Consider the following 19157-nt stretch of genomic DNA (forward strand, 5'->3'; position numbering starts at 1 on the left):
GAACTGGTGGGTGGGGTGCCTGGGTTGCCTCACGCTCCTTCCGCTGTCTACGCTTGGCTTTAGCCTGTTCTCGGCGATGAGACTTGAGGTGCTCAGCGCCTTCCCGGATGCTCTTCCTCCACTTTGGGCGGTGTTGGGCCAGGGATTTCCAGGTGTCGTTGGGATGTTGCACTTTTTCAAGGAGGCTTGAGGGTGTCCTTGAAGCGTTTTCTCTGCACAACCCCCCCGCCCCCCCCCCAGGGGCTCGCTTGCCGTATCAAAGCTCTGAGTAGAGCACTTGCTTTGCGAGTTTCGTGTCAGGCATATGGACGATGTGACCCACCCAACGGAGCTGATCGAGCATGGTCAATGCTTCGATGCTGGGAATGTTGGCCTGAGTAAGAAGATTGATGTTGGTGCGCTCTATCCTGCCAAGATTTGCAGGATCTTGTGGAGGCAGCGCTGGTGGTACTTCTCCAGCATTTTGAGGTGTCTACTGTACATAGTCCACGTCTCTGAGCCATATAGGAGGGCGGGTATCACTACTGCCCTGTAGACCATAAGCTTGGTGACGGGTTTGAGGTCCTGGTCTTCAAACACTGTTCCTCAGGCGACCGAAGGTTGCACCGGCACACTGAAGGCGATGTTGGACCTCGTCGTTGATGTCTGTCTGCCCTTGTTGACAGTAGGCTCCCGAGGTATGGAAAATGATCCACGTTGTCCAAGGCCTTGTCGTGGATTTTGATAAACGAGGGGCAGTGCTGTGTGGCGGGGTCAGATTGGTAGAGGACCTTTTGTCTTATAGATGTTTAGTGTAAGGCCCATGCTCTTGTATGCTTCAATGAAGGTGTTGACGATGGCTTGGAATTCAGCCTCCCGAGTGTGCGCACACCCAAGCATCGTCTGCATACTGTATTTCAATGACAGAGGATGGGATGACCTTGCATCTGGCCTGGAGGTGGCGGAGGTTGAACAGATTCCTGTTTGTCCTGTAATTTAGCTCCACACCAGCGGGGAGCTTGCTGAGGGTGAGGTGGAGCATTGCAGCAAGGAAATTTGAGAAGAGTGTTGATGCAGCCTTGCTTGACCCTGGTCCAGACATGAATTGGGTCCGTTGGTCAGGATCATGGCTTGCATTGTCATCGTGGAGCAGGCGGCGGATGGTGACAAACCTTTGAGGGTAGCCGAAACTGAGGAGGACGCTCCATAATCCCTCACGGTTGACAGTGTCAACGGCCTTTGTGAGGTCAAAGAAAGCCATGTACAAGGGCTGGTGCTATTCCCTGCAATTCTCTTGTAATTGCCAAGTGGTGAAGATCATGTCTGTTTTGCCCCTTAGTGGGCAGAATCCACATTGCGACTTTGGGAGGAGCTCTTCAGCCATTGGGAGAAGGCGATTGAGGAGCATTTTTGCAATTACTTTCCTTGTGGCTGACAGCAGGGAAGCTCCTCTGTAGTTACCGCAGTCAGACTTGTCACCTTTGTTGAAGATGGTCACGATTACGGCGTCTCTGAGATCTCCTGACATGCTCTCCTCCTTCCAGATAAGAGAAATGAGGTCAAGGATGTTATGTATGTATGTAGACCTTACCCAAATGTAAGACTTGCTACTAGGGGGCACACCTGTGGGAGACCTAAGGGTCACCTGTGCACCCTGGGGCAAGCAGGTATAAAAGGTGATTCACCATGCTGCTTCCTCACTCAAGTCTGAATAAAGAGACTAAGGTCACAACAGTTTGAGCTTGCGATATAATCCTGTGAGTTTATTCTGAATATAACAAAGTACTCGCGCCAATAGTGCTTCTCCACCATGTTTTAGTGCTTCGGCAGGTATTCCATCTGCTCCTGATGCCTTATTGTTGTTCAGCTGACGGATGGCCTTTTCTACCTTGTGCCGGGCTGGGGTTGTGCTGAGATGGTGGCTTCTCTCTGCTTCATCAATTACCTTCCCTCAGTCACAAGATCAGTCGTGGGGCTGGCAATTCTACATTGTTCAGCTCCTTTCACATGCTCTGATAATGAAGCCATTGCCAGGCTAGAGCAGGACCTGGACAACACCCAGGCTGATGCCAAAAAGTGGCAGGTAACATTTGAGCTACACAAGTGCCAGGCAATGAATCATCTCCAATAAGAAACCACCAAACCACCTCCCTCTGACCTTCAGCAATACCACCAACACTGAGTCCAAGACTGTCCATCTCCTTAAAAAGTCACTATTGACCAGAAGCTTAACTGGATCAGCCATAGTAACACTGGCGACAAGAGCAGGATGGAACCAGAATGCTCTGTGAACCCCTCAAAGCTTACTCACCATTTAGGAATGGAGTATAAAAGTAGTGAAGTCTTGCTACAACTGTACAGTTCTGGTCTCCTTATTTAAGATATACTTGTATTGGAGGCAGTTCAGAGAAGGTTCACGAGATTGATTCCTGGGATGAAGGGGTTGTCTTATGAGGAAAGATTGTGCAGGTTGGGCCTGTCCTCATTGGAATTTAGAAGAATGAGAGGTGGTCTTATTGAAACATGCAAGATTCTGAGAGGGCTTGATAGGGTGGATGCAGAGAGGATGTTTCCTCTTGTCGAGGAATCTAGAACTGGGGGCATAGTTTCAGAATAAGGGTTGGCATGAGGAGGAATTTCTTCTCTCAGATGGTCATGAATCTTTGGAATCCTCTACCCCCACAGAGCTAGGTCATTGAATATATTCAAGGCTGAGGTAGACAGATTCTTGAACTATAGGGGCGTAAAGGGTTATGGGGAATGGGCAGGAAATGGAGTTGAAGCAAAGATGAGATCAGCCATGATCTTACTGAATGGTGGAGCAGGCTCGAGGAGCGGTATGGCCTACGCCTGCTCCTACTTCTTATGTTCTTATGAAGCTTGAGTCAGGAGAGGGATGGAATGCTCGCCACTTGCCCAGATGCGATGCAGCTGGAACAATAATGGAGAAACTTGGCACCATTCAGGAGAGAGCAGCTGCTTGATCGTTGGCCATGCCACTGGACTCCATATCCACACCTTCCAGCACAGGCACAATGCAGCCTCTATGTACAGTATGCATCGCAGCAACTCACCAAGCTTATTTTGACAGCAGTCTTCAGCCCCAAGGCTTCTACCAATGAGCTAATTCATTCATGAGACCACAAGTAACAACTTGCATTTATATAGTTCCTTTTAATGTAGTAAAACTTCCCAAGGTGCTTCACAGGAGTGTTATTAAGCAACATTTGACACTGAGCTACATAAGAAAATATTGGGCAGATGAAAAAGAGGTAGATTTTAAGGAGCTTCTCAAAGGAGGAAATGGAGTCGGAGAGGTTAAGGGAGGGAATTCCAGAGCTTGGGGCTTTGACAGCTAAAGGTATAGATGGAAGCCAGGAAATCTGGGGTGCAGAAGAGGCCAGAATTGGAGAAGAGCAGATATCTGAGGGGTGTAGGGCTGGAGGAGGTTAGAGATGGGGAGAGGCGAAGTCATGTAGGGATTTGAAAAAGAGAGTGAACATTTTAAAATTGAGGCTTTCCTTAACCCAGAGCCAAAGTAGGTCAATGAGCACAAGGGCGATAGGTGAACAGTACTTGTTGCGAGGGACGTGGACAGCAAAGTTTTGGGGACATGGACAGCAAAGGTTTGGATGACCTCAAGTTTACCGAGGGTGGAAGGTAGGAGGCCGGCCAGGAGTGCATTGGAATAGTGGAAATAGATGGTCTTAGTGAAGGCGTGGATATGTGGTCAGAAGCTCATCTCTGGATCAGATATGACACCAAGGTTGCGAACAGTCTGGTTTAGCCTCAGACAGTTGCCAGGGAGAGGGATGGAATCGGAGGCTAGGGAAAGGAGCTTGTGGTGCGGACTGAAGACATGGCTCCAGTCTTCCCAATATTTAGTTGGGGGAAATTTCTGGATGTCAGACAAATAGTTAGACAATTTAGAGACAGTGGAGGGTTCGAGAGAAGTCGTGGTGAGGTAGAGCTGGGTGTCATCCGTGTACATGTGGAAACTGACGCTGTGTTTTTGGATGATGTCATCGAGGGGCAGCATATCGATGAGAAATAGGAGGGGGCCAAGGATAGATCCTTGGGGACACCAGAGGTAATGGTGCGGCAACGGGAAGGAAAGCCATTGCTGGTAATTCTCTAGGTGGAACTGGATAGATAAGAATGGAACCAGGCAAGTTCAGTCCCATCCAGCTGGTCGATGATGGAGAGGCATTAGAGGAAGTTCATGTGGTCAACCATGTCAATGGCTGCAGACAGGTTGAGAAGGGTGAGGAGGGATAGTTTACCACTGTTACAGTCACATAGGATCTTTTGTGTGACTTTGATAAGAACTGTTTTCGGTACTGTGGCCGGGGTGGAAACTTAATTGGAGGGATTCAAACAGAGAGTTCTGGGAAAGATGGGTACGGATTTGGGAGGCCACATCACGTTCAAGGACTTTGGAGAGGAAAGGGAGGTTGGAGATAGGACGGGGTTTTTTTTGAGAGGGGTAATGACCGTAGATTTGAAGGAGAGGGGGATAGTACCTGAGCAGAGAGAAACGTTAACGATATCAGATAACATGGGGACCAGGAAGGGAAGTTGGGTAATCAACAGTTTGGTAGGAAAAGGGCAGAGGGAGCAGGAGGTGTGTCTCATGGATATGATGAGCTCAGATAGGGGAGAAACTAGAGAAAGATGTGAGTTCATGGCTAGGGCAGGGGGCTTCCTTAGATGAAGTTAGGCCCGGTGGGGTTGGGGAAGGCAGGGAAGTGGCAGAGGCAGCTGAATGGATGCTCTCAATTGTAGTGACAAAGAAGTCCATGACTCCAAGTCACATGCCATCCTGAGTTGGACGTATACCACCATTCCTGCATTGTTGCTGGATAGAAATCCTGGAATTCCCTACTGAAGACAATTGTTGGAGCATCATCTGCACAGGGACTACAGCGATTCGAGTAGAAGGCCCAGCACCACTACTACCTTCTTGGGGCCACTAGGGATGTTCAATAAATGCAGCTTTGCCAGCATTGACCACATCCTGAGAACAAATATGTTAAAATTTGATTTTAATCTAAGATTTCAGGCCTGAACTGTTTAGCAGGTGGAGAGGAAAATAAGAAAATTAATCGCAAATATAATATACTAAGTGCTTGAGTTGCTGTTAGATGCTAATAAACTAGTGTTTGTTACAGGTCAGTCATGCACCATTTCTCCATCTTTTTAAAAGCAGGATTGCAGAAGTACAAGAATTTTCAGCTTTTACATTTTTTTTCGTGGGGGCGGAGGTGATTGGATGCACTAACTTTTATATATTTTTAAACATAAATAAAATATGTCAGTTGTGGCTCAGTGGGTAGCAGTTTCACCTCTGAGTCAGAAGGTTGTGGGTTCAGGTCCCACTCCAGAGACTTGAGCACAGAAATCTAGGCTGATACTCCAGTGTAGTACTGAGGGAGTGCTGCACTGTCAGACGGGGCCGTCTTTTGGATAAGACGTTAAACCGAGGCACCTTCTGTTCTCTCAAGTGTACGTAAAAGATCGCTTGGCACTTTCAAAGAAGAGCAGCGGAGTTATCCCGGTGTCCTGGCCAATATTTATCCCTCAATCAACATAACAAAAACAGATTATCTGGTCATTATGACATTGCTATTAGTGGGAGCTTGCTGTGTGAAATTTGCTGTGTTTCCTACATTACAATAGTGACTACACTTCAAAAACTACTTTATTGACTGTTAAGCACTTTGGAATGTCTGGTGGTCATGCAAGACACTATATAAATGCAAGTCTTTATTTTCTTTTAAAGAATATATACGTACAGTTCCTTGTGAGCCTTGATCAGAATTATTTTACAACTGTTCCTCTTTAGAAGCATTGAAACCTGTACTAATGGAGATCATAGAGTATTCTGCTAAATGGCACACAATTCTTCCCAACTGATTTTATCGTCTTATGGTCTTCCAGATTGTATTGGTTTGTGCAGAAGAAACACAGTTTTTTTTTCTAGTGAACAAGGTGTGTTTTTTTTTGCCTGCTGCTGACTCTGGTAGAAAGTGATAATGCTATAAGTGGAGTCATTCAGAAGCTGGGGTTGTTGTCTTTAGAGCAGAGAAAGTTAAGAGGAAATTTGCTAGAGGTGTTCAAAATCATGAATGGTTTTGATAGAGTAAATAAAGAGAAACTGCTTCCTGTTTCAGAAGGGTCGGTGACCACAGATTTAAGGTGATTGGCAAAAGAGACAGGCGACATGAGCAAAAAAATAATTGCGCAGCGAGTTGATGTGATCTGGAATGCACTGCCTGAAAGGGTGGTGGAAGCAGATTCAAATAATAACTTTCAAAGGGGAACTGGATAAATACTTGAAGGAAAAAAGTTACAGGCCTATGGGGAAAGAGCAGGGGAGTGGGACTAATTGGATAGCTCTACCAAAGAGCCAGCACAGGCACCATGGGCCGAATGGCCTCCTTCTGTGATGTATCGTTCTATGATTCTATGATTCTAATGTTTATATGTAAGTTTCAATTTAAATTTACAGGCTGATTATTAAACTGCCTAATTTGTGTTCCAGTCTTGAATATAATAAAACCATTAGCCTAAAAATTGTTGGATTGTTTAGATGCTACGCCCAAAGTCCCCAAAATGGCGGGCAGGAGGCGCGTGCACATATTGGTTAAGGACAAACAAGGTGTCCCATACACATGCCTCAAGCAGGCATTAGGCCCTCAGTATACACAAATAAGGGGCCTAAAGCCTGCTTGAGGTCCCTGCTGCCACATTGGTTTGCCCTTCATTGGCTGCACTCAGGGAAGCCAACCCTCCAGATCACCCGCAGTAAAAGGCTAAGTTACCTGTAAACCACTGTCCAGATCCCCGCCAATCCTGGCTCCAACGTCAGATCTCCATGCCCATGGCACATGACTAATGAGGATGATGGCAGGACCACGGCAAATCGACCCTCCGACCTCATTAGTATTACACTGGTGAGCTGCGGGCCCCACTGGCAGTGCCAGTGGCAGAATGCTGGTCGCTAGTGAGACATGGGGAATGAATTCAGCCAGACAGAATGCCTTGGGTGAGTCCGGGATGGAGGTGAAAGGTGGCCGGAATCGGCCCACAGCTTTAATGTGGAGTTGGGAGAAGCACTCCTGCTCATCCCCGCTCCACTTCCAAGTAAGTATTTTTTTATAAACTTCACTATTTGGTGGTGGCCTCCAGTAGTCACTTTAAGCGGTCCACTGAATGGACTGCATGTCGATCGCATAATTCTAAACTCGGCAGGCCCAAAGCCTGCTGCGTTCAGGATAAACCAATTTCTGGTTTGGGTCCTAAAACAGGCATTAGGGCCCATGAACGTGCCAATAATATCTATTTTTGGTGACTGCCAGGGACATCTCTACAGTGCTCGAACCAATATGGTATCGGATATGTTTCAGGTGGGAGAGGTTGGCCCCCTAAATTGGACCTATTTGCATGTATTTTCTGCCTGGAAAATGGATGCAACAAGGACCATTTCACCCCTCTCTGAAATTACGCCTGTGGTTTTACAGAAAATGGGACCACTGATATTTCACGAAATGTGCTCTGCATTCTTCCAAAACTATTCGTGCACCACCAAAGTGTGTTGGTTGTAGGCACACACAGTTGCCACATTTTTAAAAAGACTTACATTTATATAGCGCCTTTCACGACCACTGGACATCCTAAAGTGCTTTACATCCAATGAAGGTGATCAATTAAAGAGATTATTTTATATAAAGTGGCATAAGCAGAGGAGTGGGGGGAGGAAACGTTGTGGCATTTTAACAGCAGATGGACAGATTAAAAACTCTTGACCTTCTCCTAAATATTGTGGTATTCATATAATTGCTATATCTAAAAGAAAACTCTTGATCACAAGCTTGTATAAACAGACATTTAAATTTCTTCAGAATTTAAGTTCCAAAGATCTTGGCTTTACTCAATTTATTGAAGTAATGAGCACTTACTTTATCTTTAACCATTGATGTTCACAGAATCATCAAATTTACAGAACGGAAGGAAGTAATTTAGCCGTCATGCTGGCGCTAGCAGTTTATTTAGAGTTTTCTGCTTCTAATCCCATTTCCCTGCTCTTCTCTGCATTGGTTTATAATGCTTTCTTTTTGAATACTGATCCAATTCCCTTTTTAGCAATATAGTCTAAGCCTTAATAGCCATTTGTGGTAAATCATTCCATGCTCTAATAAAGCCTCCATGTGGAAAACCCCAATTTTCTTCTTCCCTACCTTTCCTGTTCTAGTTAATTCTTCAAGTAAATTAGTCCAGACTGTTTTGCCATTGAAAGAAAACATTTGCAATTCATTAGCACCTTTCAAGTCCCCGGGACATTGTAAATCACCTCACAACCAATTAATTGTTTTTCACTGTAGTTATGTCAGGAATATTTATGTTAAATCATGCCCATGAATTTCATCCTGTATTGTGAACTCTGAAACTCCATAACTGGAGCAAAATACATGACCTATGATTTCCTGGCAATTCCGTTTCACCTTTCTTGAATGTAAGTGTAACAATGATGCTCTTTAGTCCTTTGACACAGTGGTACTTTCGAAGATTTTTGGAAAGTTTGTCGCTCCATCATATCTTTCCCAACAGCCTTCAGTATTCTGAAATGCATATCATCTGGCCTTTCGTTAACTGGGATTGGAGTGTATAGTGGCCATTGATGACAGAATTGCGAGAATATACATATCAGGAAAGGATGAACAGGCTGGGTCTCTCTTCGCTCAAAAAGAAGGCTGAGGGGTGACCTAATAGAGGTCTTTAAAATTATGAAAGGTTTTGATAGAGTGGACACAGAGAATGTTTCAACTTATGAGGAAGAGCATGACTAGATGCCATCAATATAAGATAGTCACCAAGAAATCCAATAGGGAATTCAGAAGAAACTTCTTTATCCATAGGGGCTGAAATTCGTGGACATACCACCCGCGGATCGCCGACATACTGCCCAAAATCGCAAAATTGATCAAAAAGTACCTACATACCGCCCAGCGGGAAATTCATCAGCGACATACCGCCGGGCAGTATGCATACTGTCCGCCCACACAGAACACCCTACAGACCGCCCAAAGTCTGACATTGGTAGCATACCACCGGAGCTGCACACCGTCTGAAAAAAGGTGGTTTTATGGCGATGGTATGTCGGCGTTGTGTAAATAAAATGTTCCTCCCACTCCACCCCCCTCCCCCCCTCCTCCCAGAGAGATCTATTCCCCCGCCCCCAGAAAAATACAAAGATAGATATATTTGTTTGGTTATTTATTTATTTATCTAAGTATTATAAATAAATCAATAACGCTGCACAAAACAATTAAAAATCTAAATGTACCTGGAGACACTTATCTGCGATCCAACGTCGCCAGTCTCTGGCCTCTGGATTGCTCTTTTCGGGCGGGGGGGGAAGGAATGGAGGTCGATGGAAGAGCACGTGTGGGCGCGCAGAACTCTGGTCCTGAAAAGTCCCGAGTCCCAGACAACTTGCCCTGCACCATTGGAGCAGACCATCCGTTGCACTCCGCTGACGCACTGCTCAGGACCGCCCAGACCAATGTTGCCAGCAGTCCACCCCAGCGGTACCGGGCGGTGAAGATTGACCGAACACTGCAAGACCGCCGAGAATTGGGCGGTCCACCAAAGTCGGGCCCAAAGAGTGGTGAAAATGTGGTACTCGCTACCACAAGGAGTGCCTGAAGTGAATAGTATAGATGCATTTAAGGGGAGACTAGACAAGCATATGAGGGAGAAGGGAATAGAGGGTTATGCTGATAGATTTAGATGAGGAAAGATGGGAGGAGGCTCAAGTGGAGCATAAATGCTGGCATGGACTGGTTTGGCCAAATGGTCTGTTTCTGTGCCGTATATCCTATGTAAATATCATTGTTTAATTTGATATGTTTGCTTTGTTTTTTTATGATTTTGGGCTTCGATTAGTTGTGCCCCTCTAAAATGAGGGCACTTTTATTAGATTTCCTTTTGATTTGATGATACTAGGGCAACCCAGTGCCTCCTTATGTGTTTGTATTAAAAGAGGCATACCATTTGGTTCTGGTGACATTTCTATTTTTAGTTTAATTAATTTTATTTTAGTGCAGAGTCCTTTTGAATACTTGTCTCTAGTGATGGTTCTTCCACATCCTCCTTGGCTACTTTCAACTTTCCTCTGTAAAACTAATTGGAAAATACTTATTAAGCGTTTCCACCATTCCTTCACTGCCCAGTACAAGATGTCCTATCATCTTTTTGATTATCCTTTTACTACGGCATACTTATAAAAGCCCTTGCTATTTCCTTTTATGTTGACCATCTGACTTTCATTATCCCCCAACCTTCCTAATTTCTCCTTTCAGTTCATATTTATACATTTTATAATTCATACTATCATAGAATAGTTACAGCACAGAAGGAGATCATTTGGCCCATTGAGCCCGTGCCGACTCTCTGCAAGAGCACTTCAGCTAATCCCACTCCCCCCTCCCCCACCGTTTCCCCATAGCCCTGCAAATTTGAAATAAAAACCGAAAATGTTGGAATTACTCAGCAGTTTAGGCAGCATATGTGGCGAGAGAAACATAGTTGATGTTTTAGATCGATGACCTTTCATCGAAACGAAGGAGTTAGAGATTTAACATTAAGGCCGAAAAAAACTTCCTATCTAATTAGGATTACCAATTTGTGGGTCCTAGCCAACATTCCCTGTAAGCTGCGCAACTGCGCCGTGCTCCAAGGAACCCGCGCAGCCAGCTTTTCAATGCCAAAACCGCGCATGCCATGTGATTTGAATGGCACATGCAGCCCCTTAAAGGGGCCATGCAGCGCCCCCCAAAATTAGAAAGAACATTGTTCCTAGTCTGACAGTTCAAAAGCATTACTCGTATATTTTAATCAGAAGTTATCCTGTTGCGAATGATAAAGAACAGAGCACAAGCATGTGTTCTCGCAGTTGCATTTGTTTTAAAGAAATGCAATTAAGCAAGTACAAAAGGAAACTTCTTTAGATGATGCAAAATATAACATAAAATACAGTTGTATATCACAACAATCCATTATGCACTACCCTTCTACATTCTATGAATCTAAGACTGTAATAACCAAATGTGCAATGAAGGTTCACCAGACTAATTTCTCGGATGGGGGGATTGTCCTATGAGGAGAGTTTGAGTAGACTAGGCCTATATTCTCTCGAGTTGAGAAGAAGGAGAGGTGATCTCATTGAAACATACAAAATTCTTACAGGGCTTAACCGGGTAGCTGCAGGGATGATGTTTCCTCTGGCTGGATAGTCTAGAACCAGTGGTCATAGTCTCAGAATAAGGGGTCGGTCATTTGGGACTGAGATGAGAAGGAATTTCTTCACGCAGAGGGTTGTGAATCTTTGGAATTCTCTACCCAAGAGAGCTGTGGAGGCTCAGTCTTTGAGTATATTCAAGACAGAGATCAATATATTTTTGGATATTAAGGGAATCTAGGGATATTGGGATAGTGCAGGAAAGTGGAGTCGAGGTAGAAGATCAGCCATGATCTTATTGAATGGCGGAGCAGGCTCAAGAGGCCAAGTAACCTATTCCTGCTCCTAATGCTTATGTTCTAACCAATAAAGTGGCAGATGACAGTGTGAACTATTTTGAAATGGGAAATTGATCTGTATATTGTGCAGAATGGAGTGTTTATCAAGCAGCGTGGGAGAAGATCATATGACTCTACATGGTGCAAGTATCTCGAGTGTCCTTGGATGCGTTATCCCTTTCCTCCATGGGATGCAGCAATATCCTGCTTTTTGAACAGATTGAGTGAATGAGGGAGAATTTGCATTTCAATTCAGTGCAGATAGTTGACTTTTAGTTATTGTATTTTTGTGGTACACATATTCACAGTGAAAGTAAAATGAATGTCGTCTTGGCTCAATCAGATTATTTGCATTTTTGAGCAAATACTAGCGCAGTATGGCAGAGCAACTTCATCCCTATTTTATATATCTAATTCTACCTTTTTATAATTAATGGAAAATTATTTTTTTTGACCTGGTATGAATTGTGTAGAGTACACAGAGGATTATAAATTTTACCTCCAACAATATGATAATCATATGCATTCACAGTGCTCGAAGGAATATTTTATTTTCTCTATCAACAGCAGAATGTGGAGCTCCAGGAACTAAAAGTTAACAGCAAAAATGAGCCAATTGTGCCTGTGTCTTCTAAAGAAGCTTGCACACGGTACTTGGATGAGCTAGTAAGCGATCTTCAGGTGAGAATATATTTTGAAGTAAATATTTTTGAATAAGAATTCACCACATTTTTCTATTGGAATAATTTGGGTGAAGTGTCTGGACAATTTGTTTAAGGTGCTGCTTTTATTATGTAAACTCAGTATTTGTGTGTTCAATCCTTACTTAAAATAGGAAACTTCAGGCTTGAAATGGCTCTTTTACAAGTTTGTTTGTAAACTGGAACTTGTTTGGAAATTCTGTGGAAAGATTGTCTAGCAATCTTGGAAGTCTAAATTGCCTGGATCAAAATGGTCCTCGGGCCTCAATAACATTTAATGTGCACGTTGCTAGTGCCTGTCGAGCATCCACAGACAGCTTGTTCAATTTACAAAGATAAATATCAGGCCACTTGCCTCACAGCCAGCAGCCCAAATGTATATCCCGAGAAGAGAGTTGGAGTGGCAGCAGCGGGGGTGGGTGGGAGGGTTGCTTATCATGAGGACTGTGGAGTTAGAGGAGTACACCCGCTCTTTCTGGCTCCACAGGAGCTTCTTTTTGAAAAAATAAAAATTAATGTCATTTAAACGTTGGTGGAAGCTGCTGCTTAGGCTGTAGCAACTGATAAAGAAACCTGAGCGGAGCAGACTTGGCATCTACCCTGCTCAATCAAAACCAATTTCTGCAAGGGAGCCTAAAACAGGAGATGGGCATATGTTAAGGAGTCTTGCACCTGTTTTGGGCATTCCCCCCACCCACCCTGCAAAGCCGCCTTGAGCAATATGGTGGTCCCTTTAGCAATATGGTGGTCCCTTTAGCAATATGGTGGTCCCTTTAGCAATATGGCGGTGCCTTTCTGCAAGCACAGATCAGGTACAGGATGTTGCGGCATGAAATTGGTCCTTTCCCCACCCCACCCCACTCCTCCCCCAATTCCCAGGCAGAATATGGGTAAAACAAAAAACAATTTCTATCTCAGTTACACATACATTTTTTAAAGTTAAATCCTAAAGATAATTCAAGCAAAAAATTAAAATTCAGGTATGCATTAATCAATTGTATGCACCTAATATTCTAACTGAATAGAATGTATGCCATGAGTGATTTTCATTTTCCTGTTGTGAATGATCACTTGCTGCTTCTTTAGCGATTGCTATTGATTCTGTAATTGGTTGCTTTCAGTCTCTACTGTACTCAGGGTAAGTTGGATTTTCATAATACAGCACATGGGTCTTTTTAATAGATTTTAGTCATTCAAGCGCAAACCCAATTTCCCTACAATGATATCCATTACACTGTGGCAATGGAAGTACCTCATCAAAAGGTGGGTAGAAAACATAAAAATTGGCAAAAAGAACATTCCATTTTGAACTAAAAGCAGAAAATGCTGGAAATACTCGCAGGTCAGGCAGCATCTGTGAAGAGAAAGCCGAGTTAACGTTTCAGGTCATTTCAGGAAAGGTCATCGACCTGAATCATTGGGCTGGAAATCCCGGCCTCCCCAGGTCCATACTGAGAGTCTACAGACCCGGGAAGGCATCGCAAAAGCCAGTTTTTAGCGCACAGTGCACATGCCCTGAAAATCGGCTTTTCCGATCTATCAAGCTGGAGCATATCGAGTGCGAGGACATTTGCAAGGTCAAGATTGCGGTATTTACCCATATCTTGCCCAGCAAATGTCCTCAAAATTCTTGCGCCTGATAAAAGCAGGCACATAGCCTACTTTTACAGGCTTAAGAGTTTAAAAACATACAAAAATATAATAATTTAAAAAACACTTTTAAAAACCCTACGTTACATTTATTTTTAACCATAATTTTAAAAAAATGTTTAAACTCAAAGAAAATTTTTCTGTAAGATATTAATTTTAATTTCAATTAATTTTAGTTATGTGAGGTATGTTTTTTATTTTTTATTATGTGTTCAGTGTGTTTGGGTTTTTCTTATTAATAGCAATGAGAACTCGTAGATACGGAGTTCTCATTGCTATGAATAAGAATGCTGTGGAATACTGTACCTGATTGGCTGAGCAGTCACACGTGACTGCATGGGAACCAGTAGGACGGGAGCATGCTTCGCAACGCGGGAAGAGAAGGCCTCCCCACCGGAATCGCAGGGTCCTCCCAGACCACCAGGTAAATTCGTAGAAAATGTTTCAGCTCGGAGGCAATTACCTCCGACCTCAATTTCAGCCCCATTAACTCTGTTTCTCTCACCACAGATGCTGCCTGACCTGCTGAGTGTTTCCAGCATTCTCTGTTTTTAGTTCAAATTTCCAGCACCTGCAGTATTTAGATATTAATGTGAATTTAGAAAGATGTACTGGTTGCTACATTTTTTTTTAAATCTTGCATTTTTGGAGTTGCTATCAGTGATTTATTAAATGAATCTTTGTTTATGGTGCTAGGCTGACTTACAGAATGGTCTCTCAGAGGTTCATGTGCTTGAACGTCGGCTGCTGTACGGATGGAATGATTTTGAAGTGGATAAGCATGAACCAATTTGGAAGAAATACCTTGGCCAGGTAATGCTTACTGTGTAAATTCTGAAATTATGATGCAGATTTGACAGAAACAAACTTTTATTTTTTTAAACAACTGACGATGATGTGGCCTGCGTTTGCCGTACCCTTGGGGTAATTGTGATTCAACCTCAATGTTGCATGTTACAAGAGGCAGTTTGACATTTGGCAGGAACTTGGGGTTTATTTCAAGTAATTCATGGTTTTATTCATATCCTGTTTTGAAATTTAAAATCTGGATGCTTCTTCATGATGTACTCATTGCACATTTTCTGCTTAATTCCACTCGGAAGGGTGTCTGCACCATTATGGTGATAATCAAAAGGATGAAGTGATGGCATCAGTTGTATGAAATTTAATGTGGCAAAAATATGTAAATTAGGGGCCTAATGTCTGTATTGGGGACACCTTTTTAAAAAAAAAATGGGCCCCACTAATTTGGCAGTGGGACCAAACATTTGTGCAGATTAGGCTCAGGCCGTCCGTCTGCTAACTTGGTGTGTGCTACCACTACAACAAAAACATTTGCATTTATATAGCAGTTTTCAATGTAAAAAAAAAAGTCCCAAGGCACCTCACAGAAGTGTAATCGAGCAAAAATGGACACCAAAGCTAAAGAAACGCAATATTAAGAAGGGTGACTAAAAGCATATCCAAAGAGGTGGGTTTTAAGGAGGATATTAAAAGAAATAGAGAGGCAGAGATGTTCAGACAATTAGAGAGCATAGACAGCTGAAGGGTGGCTGCTAATGTGGGTCAAAGGGACAAGAGGCCAAAGTTGAAGGACTGCAGAGTTTGGGGAAGGTTGCTGTACAGCTGGATAAGGTTACAGACAAAGAGAGTGGTGAGGTCTTGAAGGGACTTGTATGGGAGTCTGGTCAGGAAAGCATTGGAATGGTCAAGCCGAGAGGAAACAAAGGTATGGGTCAGAGTTTCAGCAACTGGTGGGCTGAGGCAGGGGCAGAAGCAGAAGATGTTACAAAGGTCTTTGTTATTGGAGAGGATTTAGGCTCAGGCAAATAGGATACCATAGAAACATAGAATATTGGTGCAGGAGTGAGCCATTCAACATTTTGAGCCTGCACCACCATTCAATAAGATCATGGCTGATCATTCACCTCAGTACCCCTTTCCTGCTTTCTCTCCATACCCCTTGATCCCTTTAGCTGTAAGGGCCACATCTAACTCCCTTTTGAATATATCTAACGAACTGGCATCAACAACTTTCTGTGGTGGAGAATTCCACAGATTAACAACTCTGAGTGAAGAAGTTTCTCTTCATCTCAGTCCTAAATGGCTTACCTCTTATCCTTAGACTGTGACCCCTGGTTTTGGACTTCCCCAACATCGGGAACATTCTTCCTGCATCTAACCTGTCTAGTCCCGTCAGAATTTTACACGTTTCTATGAGATCTACTCTCATTCTTCTAAACTCCAGTGAATACATGCCCAGTCGATCCAGTCTCTCCTCATATGTCAGTCCTGCCATCCCAGGAATCAGTCTGGTGAACCTTCGTTGCACTCCCTCAATAGCAAGAACGTCCTTCCTCAGATTAGGAGACCAAAACTGAACACAATATTCCAAGTGAGGCCTGTACAACTGCAGAAAGGCCTCCCTGCTCCTATACTCAAATCCGTTAGCTATGAAGGCCAACATGCCATTTGCCGCCTTCACTGCCTGCTGTACCTGCATGCCAACTTTCAATGACTGATGTACCATGACACCCAAAGTTGAAACAGTCTGATTCAACCGGAGGTGGTGGTCTATGAAGGGGACGCAATCAATGGTGAGAGTACAGAGTTTGTGGCGGGCCAAAGACAATGGGCCAAAATTCATGCCAGAAAGCTGCCGCACATTCCATTTTTAAAAAGTTTTTACCGTCTGGTCCGATGAGGCGGGCTCTCGATCGATTTTCATCTGTTTATTGTTTTTTTCGGAGCGGACCGGAAGCCGGTCATAATTGGGGCGTAAGTGCGGTGGTAAGTGCTGGTGAGGGGCAGAATTGGGGGTGGGACGGATTCTCCGCCACTGTCACTCAGCGGTCCATTGGTGGTGACATCATTGCGCATCTACGTCACCACGTATCTCCCCTGCTTTAAAAGGGAGATAGTCGACGAATATTTAGGATCGGTCACTAGGCCACCGGGGGAGAGTTTCGGCCAGGCCAATGGCCTGGCACCTAAGAGGGGGTGCCAGGCCGCCAATAGGCGAACCTGGGGGCGTAATAGTCCGGCCGACATGGAAGTCGGCCAGCAAAAAAATAAAATGGCGGCCGCGGCAGCAGGCCCATGTCTTTAATGGCCGCTGCACAGCCAGGACTCGCAGTCAGAATAGAAGGTGCACTGACAGAGAAAGCTGTGGAGGGCATCGCTCGGCGGGTATTCAATTTTTCGGGCTGAATATGGACGGAGGTAGGAGGTCCTGGCAGTGCGCGCACTGATCACGCACTTATGGCCGCTTGGCAGCAGCGGGGCGGAACTGGGGACAGCCAAAAAAAAACGCCTGCGTAATTAGGCTAGCGATGGCCATTCGACCAGAAATCGGCAGCCATTGGATTCCGCCGCATGGCCGCCACAAAACAGCATTAATGGGCCTTATTCGGACCCTTAATTTCAGCCCCATTGGCTTCAGTTTTCAATGTCTAACTGGAGGAAGTTGCAGCTCATTCTGAATGTCGGGCAATTGGTCTAACAATGTAGGCTGTGGAGAGGTTGACAAATGGTGATTGGAGCGTGGGAAGGTACAGCAGGAATGGTGAGGTCGGGGCGCAGGAGCGGCGAGAGATTGCAGTGGGATGTGATCGGGACCCTGGAGAGGTGGAAGTTCGGTGTCCAGCAGAGGTTTGGGCCCAGGGACAGCATGGGCCAGCCCACACTGCGATGTCTGTGCAGCAGAGCTGGTCTCCAGTCGTCTTGGTTAACCCTTGCCACTGGACCAAGACCAAGCTCTGTCAAGCCCGTGTGGTGGCTGATGTGCAACAGCCACCACACGTTAAAAAAAATCCACGCACTGCCATCTTCCACCCTTTAATATGCATTTCGGGACCTGGAATATTAGGTCCTTCATTGAAACACCTGTGAACTCATTGAACACAGCCCTTTTTGGTGTGACAGCAAGTCATCCTCGATTCGAGGAGGAGGAGGATTCCTCTGTCCTCTTTCCTCTGTCCTCTTTCCTCTGTCCTCTTTCCTCTTTCCTCTGTCCTCTTTCCTCTTTCCTCTTTCCTCTTCCTCCTTGTGGAATTCCAGAGGTAACCGTACCATGGCAGAAGCAAAACAAAAGCAATTGCTGATGATGTTCTGGCTACAATCATAAGAACATAAGAAATAGGAGCAGGAGTAGGCCATTGGGCCTTTCGAGCATGCTCTGCAATTCATTAAGATCATGACTGAACTTCTCCCTCAACTCCACTTTCCTGCACTATCCCCATATCCCTTGATTCACTTAATATCCAAAAATCTATCTTTCTCTGTCTTGACTATACTCTTGACTGAGCCTCCACAGCCTCTGGGGTAGAAAAATCTAAAGATTCACCACCCTCTGAGAGAAGAAGTTTCTCCTCATCTCAATCCTAAATGCCAACCCCTTAATCTGGTTCTAGACTCCCCAGCCAGGGGAAACATCCTCCCTGCATCTACTCTGTCAAGCCTTGTGAGAATTTTGGATGTTTCAATGCGATCACCTCTCATGGTGTCAATCCGAGCGAAATCAAATGAGAATTTTAATAGGACTGCAAGGAGTTTGGCAATATTGGCCCCCAGCAGGTTTGCTAGGTGGGAATGCTGACGATAGAGGAGTTTTGGACAGTTGGGGTCGCTGCTCATAAGGAGGCTTTTAACTTATTTAGAAGCTATGCATATTTTAAGTATGTGTCACAAGATAAGGTGAATAGTCTTTTTTTCCTTATTATTAGGCTAATGATATTTACATATATTTAACAATGTTTTACCGTTTTTTAGGAGCAGCCTGGTTTCAAATATTTGCATTTCCATCAGAAATTCAGTAGATTAGCAAATGACCTTCATGGATGAATCAAAATGTTAGGATTGTGTAAGTTTGTTGCTACAAAACTTTAGGAGTTTTATGTTGAGATGAAGATTGATAAGCTATTTGTGAGTTAAAATAATCTCTTAACTGATGGGTTTGTGTACTTGGGCAAGCACAGCCATAAAGATATTGGAAAATATCAGTTATTCATGTTTATTCCAATTTGTACTGTTAGTGTTTGACTGTTTAAGATTTCAATCCTTGGTCCCTTGAGTCAATATTGCACTATGCATTTCCCTTTGCCATTTAAGTTTTGTTTTTCTAGCAACGTAATTGATGCATTGTTCATTAAAGTATGTGTCACAAGATAAGGTGAATAGTCTTTTTTTCCTTATTATTAGGCTAATGATATTTACATATAAGCTTTTACAATCGCATTGATTCCATCC

General features: G+C 44.1%; 1 protein-coding gene across 1 annotated transcript in view; it reads left to right on the top strand.

The window, feature by feature from the left end:
- The window catches only part of LOC139278344 (calcium-transporting ATPase type 2C member 2-like), a 111090-nt gene that overhangs the window by 17713 nt on the left and 74220 nt on the right, over positions 1 to 19157 (top strand). The window contains exons 2-3 of the mRNA XM_070897013.1: positions 12127 to 12240; positions 14607 to 14723. Of these exons, the coding sequence (XP_070753114.1) occupies positions 12127 to 12240; positions 14607 to 14723 (231 nt within the window). The remainder of the gene's footprint in view (positions 1 to 12126; positions 12241 to 14606; positions 14724 to 19157) is intronic.

Source organism: Pristiophorus japonicus, chromosome 13 (genome assembly GCF_044704955.1).
Source record: "Pristiophorus japonicus isolate sPriJap1 chromosome 13, sPriJap1.hap1, whole genome shotgun sequence".
In the NCBI taxonomy this organism is placed as follows: domain Eukaryota; kingdom Metazoa; phylum Chordata; class Chondrichthyes; family Pristiophoridae; genus Pristiophorus; species Pristiophorus japonicus.